The 23,669-nt window shown below is 43.8% G+C and overlaps 1 protein-coding gene across 1 annotated transcript in view; it reads right to left on the reverse strand.

Annotated features, from left to right (window-relative positions):
- Positions 1–23,669, reverse strand: part of RAD9B (RAD9 checkpoint clamp component B) — a 650,494-nt gene that overhangs the window by 222,184 nt on the left and 404,641 nt on the right. Inside the window, exon 6 of the mRNA XM_069620274.1 lies at positions 7,316–7,422. Coding sequence (XP_069476375.1) covers positions 7,316–7,422 — 107 coding nt within the window. The remainder of the gene's footprint in view (positions 1–7,315; positions 7,423–23,669) is intronic.

Consider the following 23,669-nt stretch of genomic DNA (forward strand, 5'->3'; position numbering starts at 1 on the left):
GGAAGGAGGATGGGATAGTTAGTGCACTTCAAAACATTAAATATAGTTAAACTTCATCAATGCAAGGACATGCCTCATTGTGCCATTGTTGTGTTTATTCATTAATGTAAGTGTGACACAGTGGTGCATGGTATGTGACATGTGAATGTCTTAGAAAAAATTGTCCATCAGTCTCTGACGAGCCAATCGGCCATCCCTGACGTTGTCTCTGGCAATGTGTGCCGACGCCTCTGCCACAGGCACTGCATCCTTATCCTCTGGGGGTGGCATGTCCACATCAGTCAGTAGAGGGAAATTCCTCTGGAGGCAGATATTGTGCACGGCACAATTACGATTTTACCCACTTTTTCAGGTGCATACACCAGGACACCTCCTGTATGGTCTGGGCAGCGAAACGGGCCATGAGGAGGACAAATATACGCTCTGTAGGTATTGAAATTGTTGATGAAATCAATGTAACAGGATTATTATTTATTATATTCCTTAAGTTCTGTTATTTGAAGGGATATTGTTTAATGATATTGTAATCTCAAATGTAACTTTTATTATATTTGATGTATTTTATTTTCGTTGATGGAAAAGATAGAAATAAAGAGTAAACAAAAAAAAGATATGCTCTGTACAGAAACAGGTCCTGTTGTGATTATAGGCCAACTCCTGTGGTGTTTGTGAATGCTGCACAGGTGTCATGAGCCAGGGCAGCTGTGGGTATCCGGAATCACCTGCATGGAGAGAGGCACAGTCATGAGTCAGAGTGTATTGTGTGTGGGTGTCCTTTCACAGCATCAGAGCAATGGACATCATGTGCATGCATATGGGGCTTCATTGCGTGACATGTGTCTTATTCCTTGCTTGTGCATGTTGTGTCACTCGCCTCATGCATTGTATTTTCTAAACATGCACCCTGTTCCTTTGCAGATGATTTTACATCATGTGTCTGTCGTTGCCATGTCGATCTGACATGGTGGCTGTATTGTGCCAGTGTATTGCTCTCATGCATGTGGCATGCTGGATTTACTATCGGCCCTGCATAGGCTTCTGGATGCAGCGGGTCTGCATTGCAGGCTGAGTGTACATGGGTACAGTAGGCAGGGTTATTGTTGTGTGATGTGATGTGACACTTTGTGTGACATTGATTTAGGATAATACATGTTGCATTGTGGTACCTGTAGTCATGAGTGTTTTTGGAGCTGCTACTCTTTGTGTGCATCAGCTTATCAATTCAGGTATGTCCGACATGTGCATGTTCTCTGGGGTGTACTGTGACATTGCGGGGGTGTAGGAGGGGGCAGGTCCGACTTGTACATTAACTTGTCATTAAATGCATTGCGCTGTTTTGCACATTCCCCCCCATGTGATTGGATGCATCGCAGCGCCTGTGGGCTGACAATTCCACTCACCCACTATCCACGTCCGTTGTCCTCTGTGCCTTTCCATGTATCCAGGCAGTGTACTGTGTTCCGTAGGACCATGGCGAGGTGGGTGGAACTAAGGTAGCGGGCACAACCTTGGGTGATGTATAGCTTGGGATCGCAGGTCACCTGCACGTGCAATGAGTGACAGTGCTTCCTGTTGCGGGACACTGCTTCGTGGCCCTGGGGGGGACACCAATGCCACAGGGGTACAGTTCAAAGCTGCGATGATATTTGGCATTTGTGCAACGGCATAGAACTGTGCCTTCATGTGGTGCACCTGTGCTGGGGTGGTGGGCAGTAAGATGTGGCGTGAGACATGCTGCAGGAGAGCATCCAGCACCTGGACTAACACTGCAGAAGAGTTTGCCGTGCATCATGGCCACTGAGAGCTGGAAGGTGCCAGTTCCTAATAATTGTAGGACGGACACTAGCTTTAGCAGTGGGGGCACAGCTGTCCAGATGTTAATACTGCTCTCTATGTCGCCCTGGATTGTGGTGAGCAGCTCAATTATGGTCTCCCTGTTGAGGAGGTACAGGGTGACCAACTGACTGTCAGTGATAGTCCAGAGCGAGGGCCTCACCCTGGGTATTGGTGTACACCTTGAATGGCCTCTACTCCTCCTCCTCGGTGCACCATGTGCCCTGGGTTGGTTGTCCTGCCTCTGTACTTCCAGGCGCAGCATGAGCAACTGCATGTACCATCTCGCAATGCATACCGGCAGCATGGTGTTGGGAACTGTGTTTGGGGAAGGCGTGTGCCTTCTGTAGCCCTCTTGAGTCGATTGCGTTCACCTGTGGCTTCATTTCTGCCAACTGTATGCAGTTACCTCCACCTGGAGGCTGGAGCTAATTGTGCAGTGTTTTCGGATGTATAAGTACCGTATTTCAGCGCTAATACTGCTACGTTGGGACTTGTGATGCAACAGTAATTGCGCTTCTTAATATCGGCACAGTTTCCACCGGCTGTAATAGCGCCGGCTGGAACAGAGCCGGCTGTTTTACAGTCTGCGGTATTTGCGTCGACTCATGATCCAGCGGAGCGGTATTTGTGGCGGAAAATCTGTTTAAGCGACTTTTAAGGCGTACCACCGGGGTCGTGATGAAGCCCTATATGTTATTTTCTGTGAGACATAAACCTTCTGCAGGAATGTCTACATATTAGTAGACTCACAATGTACGGCTCAGGCCTTGGACTCCAGAATACTTGCAGGAAGCCTTTCAGACCATTCCCTGGTTACACTACTGTATGCGAGTTAAGCCGATCTCTGGCCACCTCAGAATTGGAAATACAACCCATCCATAAGCGTGGTTCTGATCTATTGCAGTAGAGGGCAACCTTTAAACAATATTTCTCAGTCAATGGGCGCATTGAGGTTGTAGTAAGGATGATGTGGGAGGCCTCAAATACTGTGGTGAGGGGGTGGAGATAAGAAAGGGCTCGTACTGGAAGAAGCTGGAGCATGAGATCCTACTAGCATTAGACAAGTCTGTTCAGACCTTGGGGGTGCTGTATATAGAGAGCTTGTCTCCAGACACCCTAAGGCAAATTAATAACTCTAAATATGAGTTTAATAAAGCATATTCTGATAGGGCTATTTTTCCGTATAAGTGGACGGTGTACCGCTTCTATGGTGAGGATCAAACAAAGACAGACATCATGGCAAGTAAAGCAATCCGAACTCAGACTGAGGGAATCCCAACAGATCAGAAATAAATCAGTGAGGAATAGCTCATATCTTAAAATCAGTTATATAGCTGTAGGACTGGGAAGTTGGAATCAAACTCTGCAGCTTATTTTCAGGCTTTAAAGTTACCGACACTTTCGGCAGACAGTGCCACTGCTCTGGTGAACACGATTACTGAGACAAAGGTTAGCCATACTATAATATTGTTGGAAAATAATAAATGTTCAGGCCCTGATGGCTCCCCCACAGAGTACTATAAGGAGAGACTAGAAGACATGGTCCTGCAGTTTGTTACATTGTATAATACCATCTTGTCATCTGTATGCTCCCAGCCACCATGAGGCAGGCTTATATTTCTTTCATTCTGAAACTATGGAAGGATCTTTCCTTACGTAGAAGCTATCGCCCTGTTTCCTTCTGAACACTGACCTTAAAAATCATATTAAGATCTCTCCGAAAGAGTGCAGACATGCATAAGGTAAGTGATCCATCTCGATCAGGTGGGTTTTATTATTGGAAGTACATCTTCAGACCATTTACACCAAATAACGATTTTAGAAGATCGGGAGGCTCTCAGTGGTGGCATTTATTTACGCCGTAAAATGCATTTGATCGGGCCAACAGGTCCTTTCTTCAGCACTCCCCAATTAGGTTAATCTTACCTTCGGTTTTTGTATCTTGGGTTAAGACCCTCCCTTATTCCCATTGGCATTGGTGAATATGGGTAATATCAGATCACCATTTATCACTGTGAGGAGGGGAACCAGGCAGGGGTGTCCCTTGCCAATGTTATTCTTTTCTTCTGCCTTGGAGCCTTTTGTGATTAAAATTAGATGATCCCCAGAGGTGAAGGAAGTGACTATGGGGGTGAGGGGGAGGGCTCAGAGAGCAAAATGGTACTTTACACTGATGATATGTTATACACCCTCAAAGAGCTTGACATTCCCCTTGCCGAGAATTTGGAAATGGGGGAAATATATGGGCGTTACTAGAGATACAAAGTTAACTGGCACCAACATGAGCTAATGTCATTGATCCAGGGGGAACCCTTGAGGGCCATAAAGGACAATGTGGGTGTACAATATATATCCACCCTTAAATACCTGGGATAACTCTTTATAGGAACTTAACTACATTAGTGAAGACTCATTTTGAGAGAAAATTGGGGAATATTTCCGGAAATGGGCCTCTTTCCAACTCTCCCTGCTAGTCAGAACATCTATGTTTAAAATGATCTTCACTCCCCAGATAAATTATCTGTGTACTAGTAGTCCACTCAGTGTGCCAGGTAAATACTTTAGAAGTCTAGATGGTAGGCTGGTACACCTCCTTTGGGAGGGTCGGAAGACAAGAATCAAATTTCAAAAGCCACCAGAGTCAGTCAGAGGGAGGTCTGCGAGTTTTACTTCTAAAACAGTATAAGCGGGCAACCAGGACTGCTTAACTAGCAATAATTCAGATTACTGCCCCTGAAAGACCACTTTGGGTGAGGTATGAAGCTGAACCTTTGCATTCCTTTAACACATTGAAATATGTAGGTAGGTCTCTCCCAAACCCCTTTTAAAACCTGGTGCTGATGTATTCTAGGGAAGTCTTGTCTGCCATTCACAGGTATTTCCACCTTTCACCGAATCTGTCATATAGCTTCACAATCTCGCTTAATTTACAGTTTAATGCGGGACGGGGAACCCTTAGCTTGGAGGAAATGGGTGGACAATTATTTGTTACTTTCTGGCCAGTGTTATAAAAATTACTCTTTTTTGAGATATTGCAACAATACTTTGGCATTGTTAAAAGGGACTTCATTTGATTTAAAAATGTATAATGGGCATATCCACTGAGGGATCCAAGCAGAAACTGCATCTGGGCACAGATAATAAACAACTGACTAAAAACATATATGCGCTAACTGTAGGGAAGTTAAGCAAATAGTTTTATGCAAAAAGGTATGTTTTCAATTTTTTCCCGAACAGAGACAGATATTTGGTTGTTCGCAAGTCTGCGGGGAGTACATTCCAAGACCTGAGGCCCAGGGAGGACAAGCGTCTGTTACCCCAGGTTGCAGTTCTGGATGGGGGGACTGTCAAAAGACCTTGCACCATAGATCCAAGAGATCGGTTAGGGCAGAGAATTGCAATTTTTGAAGAAAGGTATGCCAGTGCCAGGCCGTGAATACATTTAAAAACCAGACAGGGCGGGGGTCTTAAACTACTGGAAGCCAATGAAGGCTTTTGCGGTACTGTGAAACAGATTTCCTTGGCAGCGAGAAGACCAGCCTGACAGCGGGATTCTGGCTTCCTGTAGCCTCTGTAGTTGGAATTTTGCAATGCCCATAAGTAGGGCCTTGCAGTAGAATAATTTTCTATTTGTAAGTGTTCCATCTACTTTCGAGCGGTCATTCTTAGAAATCAAGGGTAGTAGGGGTTTTATCAGTTTAAGGTAGTAATACACAGATTTAACAATTTGATTGATATGTGAGTTGCAGTTTATACTTTACTGCCAAATGCAGCCAAGGTTCTTCACTGTCTGATTGAACTTTGTTGGAGCTCCAGATAGAGTTGGACATGGGGCAGAGTATGTGACATTTGCCATCTTCATTTTGGAACCAAATACAATGGCCTCGTTCTTAGACGGGTTCAGCTGGAGCTTGTTTTCCAGCATCCAGTTTTTTATTCTTTCAGCGCAGACTAGGTCCATTGTGTCCAGTGGTTGCTTTAGCCGGGCGTAGATCTGTGTGTAATTGGCATATGAATTGTATCGAAAGTCAAACTGGGAAAAGATGCTCAGAAATGGGTGGATATAAATATTAAACAGCAGAGGAGATAGGGAGGAGTCCTGGGGCACTCTGCAACTAACTGATAGTGAATCGGAAGTATATGGGCCAACCTTAGCCTGCTGAGAACGGTCTGTTAAGAAAGAGGTAAACCATTTCAAGGCGTCATCAGACACCTGTGCCAGCAGCGATAGCCATGATGTGAGAATGTCAAAATCGACTGTATCAAAGGCTGCTGACAAGACCTCTGGAAAATCATCATTTGAGACATTATATATTGTCTACAGGGGTAGAAATCAGTAAAGCTGTAGAAATCTTAGATGCACAATTTTGGAAAAATATATTAGTAATATGGGGTTACTGAAGCACAGTATTATGTCGGCATATTCTATTCTCAAATCTCAGTCGGTGTAAGAAGAGGACCTGGGAGGAGTAATATCGCCTGAAAAAGAAAAAAAGGGTTGATTGAGGGTTATCGAAGTTTCAGAGATGCCAGTATGTAATTGATTTGTTATAACAATATGCACACAATTTATTGGGGCCCAGTTAGGCTCCATAAAACCAAGGTCTCAAGCTCTAAGCTGTGTTAGTGGTTATGTTGCAGACTGGCCACCTTGTTACATTTGTTTGTGGTTCTGCCCAACTACAGGTAGATTTTGAAAGGACATTTCTAAAGAGATCTGCAATATGGGTCTGAATTTGATTGATCTCTCACTGTAACTGACCTTTAAAGGAATTGAATGCTACAGAACAACAACTTGACGTGGCGAAGTATGGCACTGGCTACAGCTAGATGCATAGTCTTAAGACCTTGAAAACAGAACAGTGTGCGATTGGTGAAATCATAGCTGAATCAGATGGTGGCGATTGCAGTTTATGACGATATGCTTAGAAAATGAAGTGGTCGAAACCTGGGCCGGATTCCTAGTAGTGTAACTTTGAAAGTGTGTTGCATTGCATGTTAAACTTGTACAAACACAAGCATAACATTACGTTATTGAACAGTTGTATGAGTTTTAGGTTGTGCACCCAGTTTTGTTATTCAAATAGCTTGGATTGACAGGTGGGGGGTGTGTAATGCCTGCAAATGCTATGTGGTTTGTTGTGTTACTATTTTTCAAAACCCAAATAAGCATATATTTCAAACTAAATAAATATATAAATAATACTTAGGTGTTGGTAACACACTCTATTTGCTTTTGTTTGATTTATTTCAGTATTTTGTATATGACTGAGTGGAAAATATGTTTCAAGCTACACAATGTGTACAAAAAGCACATCCTCAATATCCATTGAAAACAGAATGATAATTATATTACAGTGCACTTATTAGTGATTTTGATAAAAGACAGTCAGTAACCAAGGTTCCGAGCTCTTAGTCAGTTTATCATATTTAAGTTAAGAGCAGTACAGATATTTACTAATAAAATGCCAATTCTTACCCATCACTTCTTCAACATAGCTTTTGAAGCAAACCTTTAAAGGATTAACAGCTAACGTAATTTCTTCTTGATGCGTTGGAAAGTGTATCATAATATCTGAAAGCACTCTAAGAAATCATGGTTAAGAATGAATAACATTGTGAAATATAATATAGACTGCTTTGTTAAAACGATAATTAAATACATAATACATGAAACATAGGGGGCAGATGTACTCAGCTCAACATAATTACTGCAAGTTACCATTGCACCCAAAAATGGCTTAAGTGCTATTTACGCTATTTTTTTAGCTCAGTAAATTTAGTTTTACTAACACTATTTTTTTGAGCTTAGTGAATCAGCCCGATACAAATATATATGTGGTGCTGAGTTATTAACCTAAAAAAATGGTGTAAGTTACCTTTGAATAAAAAATTACTTGAGTTCAGCTTACACTATTTTTGTTGATTTTAGTAAATTTAGTCTTACTAAAGCTTCTTAATTAGCTTAGTAAATCAGTCTGATGTACGTTTAAAGCTTTCGATGGCTCATTTCATATGACTGATGTGTGGAGCTTTGCTCTGGTAATTTGTATACAAATCAATGATTAAAAAAAAATGACAATGACAGAAAAAAAGTGGAACTTTATTTGCAGTAGTATGATCATTCTGGATTACCTGACACTTATTTTGCCCTTTGCCATTAGATTATGTCTGCATGATCAGAGCTGTGTTTTCAGATCAAAACGTTCTCAGGCCACCCCCAGACAACCATTCCACCCTGATTCACGTACATTGGAGAAAGAACTGTTCCTTGCATTCTGCATACAGCATGGAATGCACGCAGCAGGTCTCCTGATTAAAGAGAGCATTGGCATAAATAGGGAAAGTCACTCTTAGAACGTTAATGTCTACCAGCCCAGTACCCCCCAAACAAAATCTAAGCATCGCATTCACATCCGCCAAGTAGGTATTTATTGGCCATCAGCACACATGTGAGTGAAAGACTGTGGTCAGTCCTCCACAGTGCCTTAAGTGACACTACAAATCGAGCCGGGGCTCATCCAGGGGGCGTGGCCTAACAACGGGGGTCTTGATGGCCCGTTAGGCCACGCCCCCTCGACGAGCCCCGGCTCGATGGGCTACTGGCACCCCTAACAGGCAGCCTTTTGTAGATATTAGCACCCTCTCCCCTATCGGGGAGAGGGTGCTGATCTCAGCATTTATTTTGTATAGGCTTGCCTGGCAGGGGACAGTGCCTCGCCTATTCAGCCTTAATGGTGGTGCTGCCCCTCGCCAGCTGGGGAGGGGCAGCGTCACCATTAAGGCTGAAAGGGTGAGGCCACTGGAAGCAGAGGCCTTTTTCCTAAAGACTGAAACTCCCGCGAATCCGTGGGAGCTTCAGTATTTAGAAAGCAAGGCCTCTGCTTCCACCGGCCTCATGTTTTCTCCATAATGGTGGCGCCGGCCCACGTGCATCACTTGATTAAAGGGATGCCGCGCAGGTGCGGCGCCACCATTATGGCTCAAAGGCATTTTTTTCTGAAGCCTGAAGCTCTCGCACACGAGCGAGAGCTTTAGGCTGTAGAAAAAAATGCCTTTTCGTGTAGTGGCCGGGGCTGCCAGGGGAGATTAGTGGGCCCCGGCAGGGCCCCGACTAAAAACGAAATTTCAGAGCCTGCTGGGGCCCAGCCTCGGTGGGCCCCGGCCCACTTAAAGCCCTGGTCCTCCACCCACTGGGGTGTTGTATGTGCACCAGTAGCATAACACAACATTTTGAGGGCCGCTTGCGAGCCATGCTGAGGGTGCGCCCAAGCTCCTCAACAAAGCACGGGACACGCCACACTTCTGGACAGCCTGGGCCACCACACATGCGCAGTGCCCATGGTGATCATGCTGCTGTAGGGGAATGTGCGCATTGCGCTGGGTGAAAGAAATATGTTTTTAATCAAAGCATAAATATTTCACCTAGCATACAAACAAGGGGACGGTGCCTGGCCCGTGCCCTCAAATGTGCCAGGCACCAGCGTGGCTGGTGAATTTTCTAATTGGAGGGGCGTACATTATTGCCACAAGTATGTGAGAGCCACCTAGCATAGTGAGGGAGCCCATACCTATGAAAGGGGTTTTGGGGAATTATGGGGTGGGGCGGTCTGTTTTCCTCAAGAACATTATTTGAATAATGGGTTAACATGGTGCATTATACAGCACAGTTTCAGTTTGTAGTCGGCTTTGTGGAGTAACTCATGATAAATCCAATAGATACAAGTCACCAACAGTGCACAACAGCATTTCCCAATGCATTTTCAGGCCTTTTGCCACAGCATATGCCATTATAAAAATGGTCACGCTGACTGTACCCATACATTTCCATGCTGGCTGCACCGATATATGGCAGTATTCCCATAAAAGAACATACTCATGTTTGCACATAATGTCAGTAATGATACTATAAGAAGACACGTCCAAGCTGGCTCTGCAATATGTGCTAGTATCCTCACATAGGAATGTACTCCTGTGGGCTTTGCCATTAAAATGCAATGCCAAACTAGGAAAACATGTCCAAACTGGCTCCAATGTACGGAAGTGTAGACACATAAGGACACTTATCAGGCATGCTTTATCATAGATGCCCCGTAGAATATGTCATACCACAGTAAGAAATGGCTAAACTGCACCAAAATGCCAGTCTAGACAAATAATACCACTTATCATGCTTGCTTTATGATATGATAGGTTATTTATAACCCGCTTAATACCCAAAGGTTTCTAATTGCAGACCCGGGGATCGAACTTGTGTTGCTCTGTGTCGTCTTGCTTCCAAGGCAAGCATGTTGCCCCTGAGCTATCCTCCAGAGACTGGGATAGATACTGGGGTATCATAGATACTGAGTATACAATGTCATGCCACAGTAAGAAATGGCGAGACTGGTTGCACTAAATGGCAGTCTAGCAACATAATAACACTTATCATGCTTGCTTTTTTATAAATGCCCAGTAAAAAATGTCATGCCATAGTAAGAAATGGCTATACTGGCTGCAGCAAAATGCCAATCTAGCCAGTAAAGCACATACTATACTTGTTGTTATCATGGATGCCTATTAAAAATGCAGTATTAGTGCACCTCCACCTGTCCCCTCCCCGAACCCTCTACCCCCTCCAGCAGCTTCTCGGTCCAGCACAAACACAAGCACACGCACATTCACCCAAAGGTTGCTCCCTCATTTACACACACCATTCACTTGCTCATTCGCACACACACACACCATACACTTGCTAATTCACCTGCGCACCCAGCCATCCATACATCATACTCACTCATTCACACACAAATTACATACATGATACATACCCTTGTATGCACACAAGCATACATGCACACACACAAACATACATCATAAGCATGCAACACCCTTGCATTTTTTTTTCTTAACTTTTTCCAGTCGACCGACTCACAAGGTACTCCTCGTAAGCAGGCCTCTGGAAGCGTCACCTGCTCTTCACGCATACAGGAACCAGGAATCTCTCAAGCAGGGTCAGCTATCTTGTTGCACCTCCATCTCACACCACATCAGAAGGAAGTTGTTTCTTGTGCAGATCAAGATGAGGTGTTCCAGAGGTGGAGCACTGCCATCTCGCACCGAAAAGAAAATTACTCTGCGGTGCGAGATGGAGGGGCTCAGAGCACCTCCATCTCACACAGCAAAATAATTAATTCATTAATTTGTCGTGCGAAATGGAGCCGCTCCAGAGCACCTCCATCTTCCGATGAAAAATAAATGATTTCTTTCTGAAGTCTAAGTAATTCAGAAAGATTCGTTTTTTTGTGGCATGAGATGGAGGCAGTGCACCTCCATCTCATGATGCAAAAGGAATAATCTATTTCTAAAGTCTGAGTGCATGCACTCAAACTTCAGAAAGAAATTATTTGTTTCAGAAGTCTGAGGGCCACCCCTCAGGACATGGAGTGGCGGGTCCCCCTACACCACAGGAGCTGTTGAGGCCCCAGCTATGCCACAGTTCTGATGTCATTTGAAGATAAAATACATCTGTAATTTTTAAATTTGCTTCTTTCTTTCCAATGGTAAAGTCAGACAAATAATATCAAGAGAGAAATAATGCATTTATAAATGAAGAAAGGGAGCACCATTTGAAGTTCCATTACTTTGAATAACCCTGTACTCAGTTCAGCTTGAGACTTGTGTTAATTATATGTAAATTTAGCAGTGCAGCCCCAACCTCAGGAATTTGTGTCAAAAGACTGGTCAGGAGACTTTTGTCTTCACAGTAAGATTCACTTGCCTGAAACCCGTTTAAACCAGTTGTCCAGGCTCGGATCGGAAGACAGTGTTTATCCCAAGAGAAAATAATATTTGGAACTTCCTATATCAGTATCATGGAAAAGTTGTTTGTTTAGCTTTATTCGGCCACGAGGCCATCAAAGTACACACATATACATCATAAGCATAACACATAAATCATATACAATAGCAATAACAAACACCAGCTGGGCCCCAATGTCAAAAGACGTAACTGTCATAATATCAGCCCTGGGGCAAATTCTGGTTTTAGCTACCTCTGAGTGAGTAAAACACAGCATTATACTCCTGCGCCCATTCATGGCCCCCTCAGGTCTTTACCCCAGTGGGACTATATTGACTGCAGAGAGAGGTTGGTGCGGAGGCCTCGTTCCTAAAGGATACATAATTCCTGTATGGGTTGCATTCTTGCAAAAGGGGGAAGCACTAATTGCAATTGAACTACTTGGCGGTGGACAACGTCTTATTCCAATTCCTAGAAAGCCAGTGGCCATTCTTGATCCCTTAGTTTGATGCAAATAGTGTCATGGGTGCTTCCCTCAAAGTGGCACAATCTATTGCAACTTTTAATGTCCTCTCTGATTAAAGAAAGGCATCCCAAAACTGTTCTGAGTGAATGCGTACAATTTTTTATGAGGGAGTCTCTAAATGCCAAGTGGTCGCTGGAACATTTGGGGGCTCTGTGCAAAAATACCATCCCCCTTTCCAGACCACCTCATTGTTCCACACACCATACCTTGGGCATTTTGTGGCTTTGAAACACTATTGATGACCAATTCTAGGGCCACTCTGTGATCTGCTTCTTCAGCCAAAAGCCCCAGCTTGCCACCCTGTCGATTGTGCTGACCCTGTTATTATCCTCCACAGAGTCAGTCAACCCAGTAATTTGTACTAATTTATGCTGCACGTTATTGGCTGTGGGGGAAATACCAGGTTCAGATTGTTTCCAGATCACCTTTTTGAATAACGCTCTGGAAGGCACTTCCGAATAAACAAAGGGGCTGTTCATGGCAAGCTTAGTCACATTCGTCTTTGGGGTATTGTAGGACTTCTCCACTACTTGTTCAGACCACCTTGAATTAGCCTCAGTACTTTGATAATGCTCTCCTGGGATACCTTCTTCTATGCCTCTGTAATTTTCAAGGATCCGCATTAGAAGGTTCTTCACAACCGCCAGTTCAGTAAAGACAATAGAGCATTGACAACTCTGTGCTGGTTCCTCAGAAGTAGGGACAGGGAGAAGAACAGGGGCAGAAATAGAAGATATTCCAGGGGGGACCCCTAAATTTAGGAGATTAATGCATGGGGGCAACCTTTCACAGCGGGCAACCCCCGTGAGTCTACTGTGTGCTGAGCAAGGTCTTTTAGTGGTGTTGGAGGACTGTTTCTAAGCAGCAGAATCCTCCTCCCCTGTGACCTTGTTTAAAAAAAGCTGGATATTTTGTTTGGAGGAGCAGAAAACTTAATTCCCTCTGGGTTTGTAATTACAGATATTATAGGTGCCACAGTGACAGGTTCATTCGTACAATTCACCAGGGGCTTAACCAAGTTCTCATGTAGCCCTTCATGGACAAAAACTTGATATGAAAGGAGTTATGAGACTAACGAGATCATACTATTTCTGAGTCTATATTTTGAAAATGTAATAGATCTTTACAGAATCTTGGAACCACAATAGGCAATATCCTCACGCTTGAATCGCTGGTGAGAGTCATCATCAAAAATGGCATTTTCCAACTCTGCACTCTACACTGCGTCATACCTTACTGAACATTCAGCCACAGAATCATGGCTGTAATATAATTAAGGAATTCTGACTCTGATTGCTGGAAGCGGCCGATCCTCAGTGCAGTGCGGTTTGACAATCTGTTTTCTGACGTTTGGTGCTCCATGTTCTGTATGCGAGTGGGTTCTTTCCTCTTTCCTCAGCACTGTGTTGGGCAGTGGGCAGCTCCTGAGTTCCGGAGCTGTCGGGAACAAGATCTCTGCTCAACTCGGAGTAGCCACGGACCCTGAGATCAGTGATCAGTTACCACCAGTCGCCGGAGGAAGACTGCACTATACCGCCGTTTTCCGGTGACTGGCCCGCACATATGAAGTATTGTAATTCAGCAAAGTGAGCACGATCCAGCCTGGCAGCCCAATCTCCAGCTGTACTCTAGAAGCCTCCCAGACAATGAAATACGCCGCACAGGTTAGCCCCCCTCTGTGTTTTGCTCTGACACCCTGATATTGATCCTATTACACCCCTTGCCCCAGGACCCAAAAGCCCTGTTATCTGCAGAGAGTGCAACCCGCAACCTGCAGTTTAATATGAGGCATTAGGGTAAGACCCAGCTGGGGTCCCCCTTGGGTTGGTAGAAGCAGGGACAGCGTTTGGGGCAATAGAGAGGGTTTCCAGGGGAGGGCACAGTAAACCTTTGGTAATCTACATTTCCAGGCCCTCTTCTCTTCCCAGACCGGAGGGATATGGGAAAAAGAACAAAATACTATGATGGTAGAACAATACTGCCAAGATAATGGGTTTAAAATTAATACAAATAAATCAAATATTATGTCTCTTAACCCACCATCTGTAAAACAAACTAAAATAAGAACTATGATGGTAGATACACCCCCACCCCCAGTGAGGGTCCATGAATATCAATACATAGGTATCCTAGTAAACGATACCTGGGCGGAAACCCCTTATAGTAACGATTTGAGATTGAAAATAACCACAGCAGCTTCTCAGGGGCTTCTATTACATAAAAGGTTTGGCAGATTCTCCTACCAACCTTTGCTCACATTTTATAAACAGAGAGTGATCCCGTCCATGACGTATGGGGTTGAAGGGAAATTATTTTTGAGGAATATGGACTGGAATAAATTGGAGGGTACATTTTGGAAGAGGGTCTTAGGCCTCCCAGGGGGTACTCCTATACAGATCATACATACATTATGAGAAGGGACTGCGCTCTCTGTTGGTAATGGTAACATGGAAGTACCTCACTCTTTTTAGGAGGAGGATATTAGTGCAAACAGATTATATGTTCTCTGTTAAGACCTCTAACAAAGGTTCATCAGGCAGGGTTGTTGTCAGGTTGGAAGTCCAAATGTGTCACCTGGTTAAATGCAGCAAGCATATCACTTGAAAGATGAATGCAGAGACCAGACAAGGCAAAACTCAAACTTTTCGACTGGTGTATGACAATCGAAGATTGTCGTAAATATAAGATCTTCCAGAATTATGCTTATGAATGCAGAGTGCTGAACTCCTTACCCAATTATCTAACGCGCCTCCCATGTCCAAGAATCAGAATGGGTTTTCTTTCTAAAACTCTGCCTCAATCTCTGGTTAACACGTGAGATAAGTGGGACGAGAGATAAACGAACAGCAGAAGCAAATCTATGTAGTTTTTATGCAACAGGGATAAAGACATTAAGGCGTTTAATTACAAGGCAATTACATTTGAAAAAACATTTTGTGAACTTTAAGTATGCAACCGAAAATAAAAAGGCCTGGCCTATGATTTTTTGTGGTGAGCACATCCCCCTGGTTATAGCAGCGGTTAGATATTTAGAAGCGATAGAAATAGGAAATATTTAAAGATAAATTACATTTTAGTAGGTTTGTGTTGTTTAAACTTGATTAGGGGTTCAATGGTTTATTTTAAATTAATATTATTCACGTATTTATGCAATGTGCCTTAAACTGGATGTGTTCGTATTGTATTAGTATTATTGTGTATATTAAATTGTTGAAAGGTTGATAATTCAGCCAAAACAATAAAAAAGGTATCAAGACTAACCCACTGTAAGATCCCCTATCTCTGACTCTCAGATCACATTATGTGAAAACTAGAGTCCAAAATGTAGGGCCACATTACTACTCAGGATTAAGAGGTTTGAATATATCACACCATCAATATGTACACTTTATTGGCTATCTGTCAAGAGGAGGCTACTGTAAGGGTGCAGAAGGAGGAGACTAACACACAGGTGGCATGGCGATTGCTACATACTTGTATTCACTAGGAAGGTAAAGAGAAAACCTAACTTTCCCTACTTCTATGAGGTGTTTCCCTGCCTCATCTGAAATGCTAAAGGGGTCTGTCAGGATGTCCTTGTAAACTAAAGAATCCACCGTCCTGTCTCAAAATCTCAAATTCTGTCCTTTATACTTACACCTAAACTAGAAGGTTGAGTTAATGTTCTTGGTCCAGGACAATGACTCCCTTCTCCTGCACTGAGTGGCACAGTTCTTGTTACAAGTTCTTACCCGAGGGAAATGACTCCCTTCCCCTGGTCAAATTTGGCCTCCAACACAAAAGACAAACTTCCAGCCCTTCTCTTTGGCAGGCACACTGCTTATCTTTTAACACTTTGTATCAGAAAGTCCTTTCAGCTATGATTACCAGGAGAATAACTCCCCCTGGTATCTTGATTTTACAGTTCAACACAACCAGGAGGAATGGCTCCCTTCCACTGGCCTTGGTTTCCAGGAGAATGACTCCCTTATCCTGGTATCTTGACTTCAAAGTTTGATACAACCGGGGGAATGACTCCCTTCCCCTGGTCTCTTTTTGCTTAGCTTTAGCTGCACAGTTCAGCACCACCAGAGGGAATAACTGCCTTCCCATTGCCTCTCTTTCACTTTGGTTTCAAAACTCAACACTTTCAGTCTTTCAGTTTAAGGGTCCCAGGTCTCCCGTCTCCAAATTTGGCCAGACTTGGTTCACTCTCCTGCCAGGTACTACCACGAGGAAGATGGTTTGTACTTCTCTTCTCTTGACGGTGCAGGTTCCAGATCTGTATTTCTCTATTGCTTTGATTTGGCAGAACAGGTTCACCCTCCTGCCAGGTACTGCCATGAAGAAGATAACTTACATTACTTTAACAAGATCCCAGAGCCGTATCTCTCTAGTATGGTTATCTGGCAGACCTTGGTCACTCTCCTGCCAGGTAATGCCATGAAGAATATGATATGGAACTTCTACTTGCTTGTCTTTTGAAAAGCTAGGGGCTTGATGAAAACCCCCTAACTGGAAATGTCTCCACTTTATGGCTCTCAGAGTTTCTCTTTATGCAAGTGGGTCTTTTGGTTCCCCAGCTCATATGATTTGTCCCTCTCTTATTTTCATGTACTTCCAAAATCCCTCTTGTGTCCTCATCAGCCGACCCATGCGCTCTTGTACCTTCGGGTTGCTCGTGTCTTCCGTGCCCTTCGGCTCTGCTGTGGCGGCTCTGCAGCCTCTGGCTCTCTGCAGTTCTCGCGCCCGCTTCGCATGGTACACCCTCTTCCTTCTGCAGGGCTTCTGCTTCGCTTGTTTCTGGAGCAGTCCTTTAGCGGGTCGGACTCCTCAGAAACCCTTCGGTCCTCCTGAGCGCGTCTCGCTCTGCCTCCTCTACGTGCTCCCACTACGATCCTCTAATAGATTTGTGTGTTTGAAAGGGAGTAGATAGACAGAGATAGTTACTAGCTTGCTCCACATCTATTTTGCAGGTTTTATTAGCTCTTCCCAATCTTCTCCTCCCATCCAGCCTATCTCCATGGGTGCTTCCTTTTGATTCCTGGCACACTGTCTAGCTAGATGCCCTCTAGATCCAGAGGAAAAGCAGGTGGGGGCAGGGTAATTAGACCTTTCCCTTCTTCTGTCTTTAAGGAATTCTCCTCTCGAAGAGGGAAAATCTTCTTTTCTTCCTTCTTTTCTAGTTCTCGGGTCCCCATTTTGTTGGTTTCTTACCTCCTTATGAGGTACAGCCTTGAGATTTAATGTATTATCCCTTTTTGTGTCCTCCACCTTGTGCATTGATCGTAGTTGTTTAAAGGCCTCTGCGTGGGCTTGGGTGGTTTCGATGGCCATATTTAATGTGTGTTTTGTTAACTCAAGACTGCCCATTGTAAGAAAGGAGGCAAACTATTAATTAGTTCTTCCTTGGGTAGGGGTTCCATAACCTTGGGTAAGGTTTTTTTACCCAGCCAGTGGGATAGAGTTTTCTGAATTTAGGTTCTCAGCTCGAGGGGTGTTTCGTTCGGGCTTAACTTAATTTCCTGAAACTTCTATCTATAGAAGCTTTCGGTCTGGCCCACCCTATCCAGTAACTCTGGTTTAATCTCATCCATAGGGGTAGTTCTAAGCAAATTCAAAGTTTGGTTTGATACTTGAAGTTGCCCTCATAACAATGGAGCAAGATAACAGGTCTTAATCGCCTCACTCCATTGACATTTTTGTGCTAATGTTTAAAAATTTAGGGAACAATTTCCTAAGTCATCTCTATCTTGGTAGGGCTGTAAAATTCCATGGGGTAGGATGGGGCGGTGCTGACTTGCCGCTATGCGATTCAGCGCTTTCTGGAATCTTGTATCAGCCTGGATTTGATGGGTCACCAGGCGATCTAATATTGCCTCTATAGCTGCCATTTTATAGATTGGTGTGTTGGAAGACTTTTCTCTTCCTGGTCTGACTTTGACCCACGGGAGGATTCAGAGGTTACTTCTTCCCAGTCTTTAGACTCCCCTTCATCTTCTAGATCTTTGTCATACTCGTCTGATGAATTGCTAGGGGTTCGAGGACACTGGCAGGAGGATTTCAACCTGGTTACTTAGGTTACTCCCTTTTCGCCCTCCTCTGTCCTGCAGTATCTATCTCATGGGGATGGATTTTGGGAAAGTATTCAGACACTGATTCAGATTTGTCTCCACTTCATGAACTGCCCAGTAGCCAAGAGAAGAAAGGGGTCTTTAAAAATTGAGCAGGTGAATTTCTCTTAAGACTGGGTTTAATACCTAAAGGCCCTATGGGAGATAATTCTCTCCTTTGCCATACACTTTGCAGGGGTGATCCACTATTTATCTAGTAGATTAGCATCTCACTCATGACACCACATGTAAGGGTGCAGATGGAGGAGACTAACGCACACACACAGGTGGCATGGTGATTGCTATAGACTTTTATTCACCTGGAAAATAAAGAGAAAACCTAATGTTCCCTACTTCTATGAGGTGTTTTGCTACCTCAACTAAAATGCTAAAGGGGTCTGTCAGAATGTCTTTGTAAACTAAGTCCCTCCCGAGGAGATCCTCCACCCTCCTGTGTCAAAATCTGTAATTCTGTCCCTTACAATTATAACTCAAACTAGAAGGTTGCGTCAAAGTTCTTGGTCCAGGAGAATGACTCCCTTCTCATGGACTGGGTGGCACGGTTCTGGTTGCATGTTCTCAACCTGGGGCAATGACTCCCTTCCTCTGGTCAAAATTGTCCTGCAACACAAAACACACATTTCCAGCCCTTCTCTTTGGCAGGCGCACTGCATACCCTTTAACACCCTGTATAAGAAAGTCTTTTCAGCTTTGATTACCAGGAGAATGACTCCCTTCTCTTGCTATCTTGATTCTACAGTTCAGCAGAACTAACGGGAATGACTCCCTTCCCCTGGCCTTGGTTACCAGGAGAATGACTCCCTTCTCCTGGTATCTTGACTTCAGAGTTCGATACAACCAGCGGGAATTACTTCCTTCCCCTGGTCTCCTTTTGGTTAGTTGCACCGTTCCACAGTTCAACACTACCAGGGTGAATTACTCTCTTCCCCTGGCCTCTCTTTCACTTTGGTGTCACAATTCAACACTTTCATTCTATCAGTTTGAGTGCCCCACACCCTTGCTTCCCCGTCTCCAAGACTGGGCAGACTTGGTTCACTCTCCTGCCAAGTAATGCCATGAGGAAGACAGTTTGCACTGCGGTCCCAGGCCTGTATTTTTCGATTGCTTTGATTTGGCAGACCTTGTTCACCCTCCTGCGAGGTACTGCCACAAAGAAGATGGCATGTAACTTCGTCTTGCTTTTCTTTTGAAAAGATAAACCCCAAACTGGGAATTCCTTCCCTTTATGGATCTCAGAATTTCTCTTTATGCAAGTGGATAGTTTTCTCCCATAGCTCGTATGATTGGTGCTCTGTTATTTTCATGTACTTCCAAAAGCCTTCTTGTGTCTCCACCAGCTGGCCTGTGTTCTCCTGTACCTTCTGGGATCTTCCTGGCGGGCTATGGTTTGTGCTGGGTCCATTTTCAGGTTGCATGGGTCTTCTGCACCCTTCAGCTCTGCTGCGGTGGCTCTGCAGCCTCTGGCTCTCTGTAATTTTCTGCGTTTCAAATTGCATAGTCTGCCCTCTTCCTGCTGCCGGGCTCCTGCTTTGCCATTTTCCAGAGGAGTCCTTCAGTATCGGACTCCTTAGAGACCCTTCGATCCTCCTGACCGCGTCTCGCTCTGCTGCCTCTCCATGCTCCTGCGCCAAACTGCTTCCCAGCTTGCGGCTCCACCAGGGAAGACTTGACTCCAGAGTGAGTCCTTCTTCGATGTCGAAATCTTTCATATTCTTTGTACGTTGATTACAATGCTCAGCTCTGTTCGTTGGGGTGTTCTTGATTGCTCTGCACTCCTTCCTCATCTCAGTACTTATCAGACTAGTTTTCCTAAGGTAGTCTATGTTCTTCTTTGTCTCAGTAGAGTTTAACTCTATAGCCCTACACATGTAAATGGATTGGTTAGGGATGATATTGGGGTGTACAGGGTAGGGGGGGTTATATGAGAGTTTGGGTTAAGTTGACCATACTGCGTTCGCCCTAGATATTCATCCCTGTCTCCAGAGGGCGGTCTCTCTCCATTACATCCTCCCGCTGTGCACCACCCCAAGGGGGGCCTTGGGTAGCAGTCCCCTCCCTAGCCCCATGGCAAGGGGCTCCACCTTGGGGAGAAGTGATGGCATCTAGGGATTTGTCACAGTACATTTCAAAATCCCCTGCATCCTCCCCCCCCTTGCTCCTAACATGGAAAGAGCCTGCTATACTTCAGAAGGAAGATACACCACTACACTCCTTCCAGAACACTATGGTCCAGTAGCGCTTCACTAGTTGTAGTCCCTAACTTCAATAGGAAATGACAAGGAGGATCCTCATTTTTCCTACTGACCACACAACTCTGTGATACCCTACTTAAGCATCGCCACTTGACACTGATTCACACCTTAATCTGTCACTCCAAGGAAGGACTCTACAAGCAAGACCCAATAAATTATCGAACCCTAACCATGCCCCCTTCTTCCCACCCCTCTCATTCCTCAACACACTCCTCACTATTAAATTCTTGCAACATTACACTTCACTAACTCTTCATCGGACGACTCATCAGGTCAAGTGTACTTAACTGACTCCTAACCCATCCATCCTCTATCAAAAAACATACCGATCGATGATTCGCAAACAGGGGGCTGCCATTATGGCTAAGCAGCCCCAGTATACATCCCTCTCCAAAGACAACAGAATGTTCTTATCCTCACACAGGGTACTTCCAACCTGCACTCATCAACACCATTGAATTCTGCATCTGCCTTCCAACTATCAGACTAAGCCCACCCCCACTGGCTTTCTTACAGATCATGCACAGCGAGGTCAACAAATTGGCAGAAGGGCACTATACAAGATCACTTACCTTAAGTTATATGTATCAATGTAAAGTTCAATCATGTAGATTGACTGAAATGAATTTTAAGAGACATTACACAAGTATAGATTGTATTGAAACATGGCATTCATTAATGGTTTGTGTATGTGTTTTTTTTTTTTACAGAAGTATCAATTGTTAAGGAAGTCATCTGCCATGTGCAATTGTCTAGCAGTGTTACTAGTTATTGTTTCTTTGTAAAAGTCAAATATAAAAACCAAAATGTTATTAAGTGCTTATAGTTTAATTAAACCTTTGCACTATAAAAAGAAACACAGATCAAAGGCATTTCAGTTACACAATTATCAATAAATCAGTTCCTTAAAATAAATTACCAACATTCCAATTGATTAAAAGCAGCCATTAAAAAATTCAATTCATTTCATCAGCATACCAACAATATCGTGCTCACTTGCTAGACAGTTATAAATAAACAATAAACGAGCATAACGTATGTTAGTATAGCGGCTTTTTTTCTAACATCAAAATAACCTTTTTCCAGAGATATGCTGCAGCCCACTTCGTCACCACCAAAGATGCAGTAAATATTGTACTCCGAATTGGTCGGTGTGAAGTTGATCTATGGATGGGATTAATTTTTGTTGTGCTCTAAAATAATGGTTTTTAATAATTCTAATAATAAACGCTGGCTTGTCTCAACCGCTTGACTGCATAGGCGGCATGTTCCAAGTTCTTTTTGGATGCCAGCCCATGCGCCATTATATTAATTAGTGGGTAAAATATTAAAAATTAAAATGCATATTAAAACATCTAATAAAAGAGGAGCACAGCTTTAAAAGATACTGCAGACAAAACCAGATTTGGCATATTCCACATATCGCTTTGTCTTATGCAGGCTATCGATATTTATCGAGCGATCCCAATGTGGTGTTTTTATTTTTAACTGGTGGAGATAAGTAGGACAACACTCGTCTGGAGGGGGAAATAAACCAATAGCTTTTAAACGCCACTGCATCGTTGCCTCCAGATCGGCAGACAGCTTGTTTTGCAGACTAGCCTTATTGGCCGAGGTGATTAAGCCCAATATGGGACAGTTACCAAATCAAGCCCATTTGAGCTTAATTCCAAGATTGCTTTGCCTAAGATGCCAGAGTGCCTTAAGTGAAGTTACACCCAGCTCACATCTGAGTGCCTCCACCGGGCTTGGGGTACCTCCAAGATGGAATGCAGAAATGTCCCCGGGAGTTTATCAAACCACTTAAAGTATTTTGAGGTTAAAGCATCAATGCCGTATAGCACTGCAGGAACGATAATATTTTTGTAGATCTCAAGGAAGCCCGCAATGTTATTGCCACCCTCCCTCAAGATGAACTGGTGGACAGCAGACCAATTTTTAAGGACTTTTTGCGTTATGTAAGTTTCATAGAAGGCGAGACTGGGACAAGGGTAATAGGAAATCCCAGATATAGTCGCTACGACTTCCAATGACTCCTTCCCAATCTGCCACCTGAAACTAGACTTGACTCTTCTTTGCATGCCCATAATTATAATTTTAGTCTTTTTATAATTTATCAGTATATTATTGTTGGTTTCACACTCATTTCATGCGTCCAATGAGTGCTATAGGCCATTGGGCGTGTGGTCCCACAAATTAGTATTATCAACATATGCTAACCAGGGTACGTGCTCGCTCGCAATACGAGGTGGAAAACTGCAGCAAGCACGTAAACCCTAGTCCACATCCAATGCATACAAACTGTAGAGTTGGAGTGCTAAAACACACCACTGTTTAAGTCCTTTATTCGTTAAAATGGGCTCTGTTACCTGTCATATCTGTTCAGCTCTAATGACGACTGTGGTATCAGTGTATAAGCTTTCTATACAATACAATAAAAGGGATCAATTCCCCATTTAAAAAGTTTTGCCAGGGTAGATTTCAGGAGACAGAGTCAAACGCGCAGGTGGAGTCTATAAAACATATATAGCGTGAACTACTGCTTTGTTTTATAGTCTCTCCAAGGATATATTGGGGGCAAGAATATTAAATGAGGTGCTAGGGTCCCGCCTGAATCCCATCCGTAGTTTACTTAGCAGCCCCTTTTCGTCTACCCAAGATTGCAGCTTCCATAGCAAGAGCGAGGCAAACATCTTACTGCTTGAATACAGCATGGCCAGTAGCCTATAGTTTGCTGGTTCCAAGCGGTCTCCCTTCCTAAACACTGGGATTAAAATTGAACTACGCCAGCTAGCTGGCACTTTCCCATTCTTTAGGATGTGATCAAATGCTATTGTAAATAGCTGTGCCCATATTTCTGGCCTACCTTCAAGTGCAGCATTGGCTAGGCCATCACAGCCAGGGGCCCGAGATGCTTTGCACTTATTTATGGCCAACAATACATCTTCATAATCGAAGCCCTGTGCAGGTAGAGTCATAACCACCATAATACACCATCTGGACTGTCTCCCTTGCATCATAATACTGATTTGCCCATTGATTCTCAGACAAGAGGTACACCTCCACCGGTGATACCTCCACCAGATACTGTCTGTAATAACCCCAGAACTTTCTATTATCATTACTGTGGAGGAGAGCCAGTAGGAATCGCCAATCGGAGC

Source organism: Ambystoma mexicanum, chromosome 10 (genome assembly GCF_040938575.1).
Source record: "Ambystoma mexicanum isolate Mex_15411 chromosome 10, UKY_AmexF1_1, whole genome shotgun sequence".
NCBI classification, from domain to species: Eukaryota; Metazoa; Chordata; class Amphibia; order Caudata; family Ambystomatidae; genus Ambystoma; species Ambystoma mexicanum.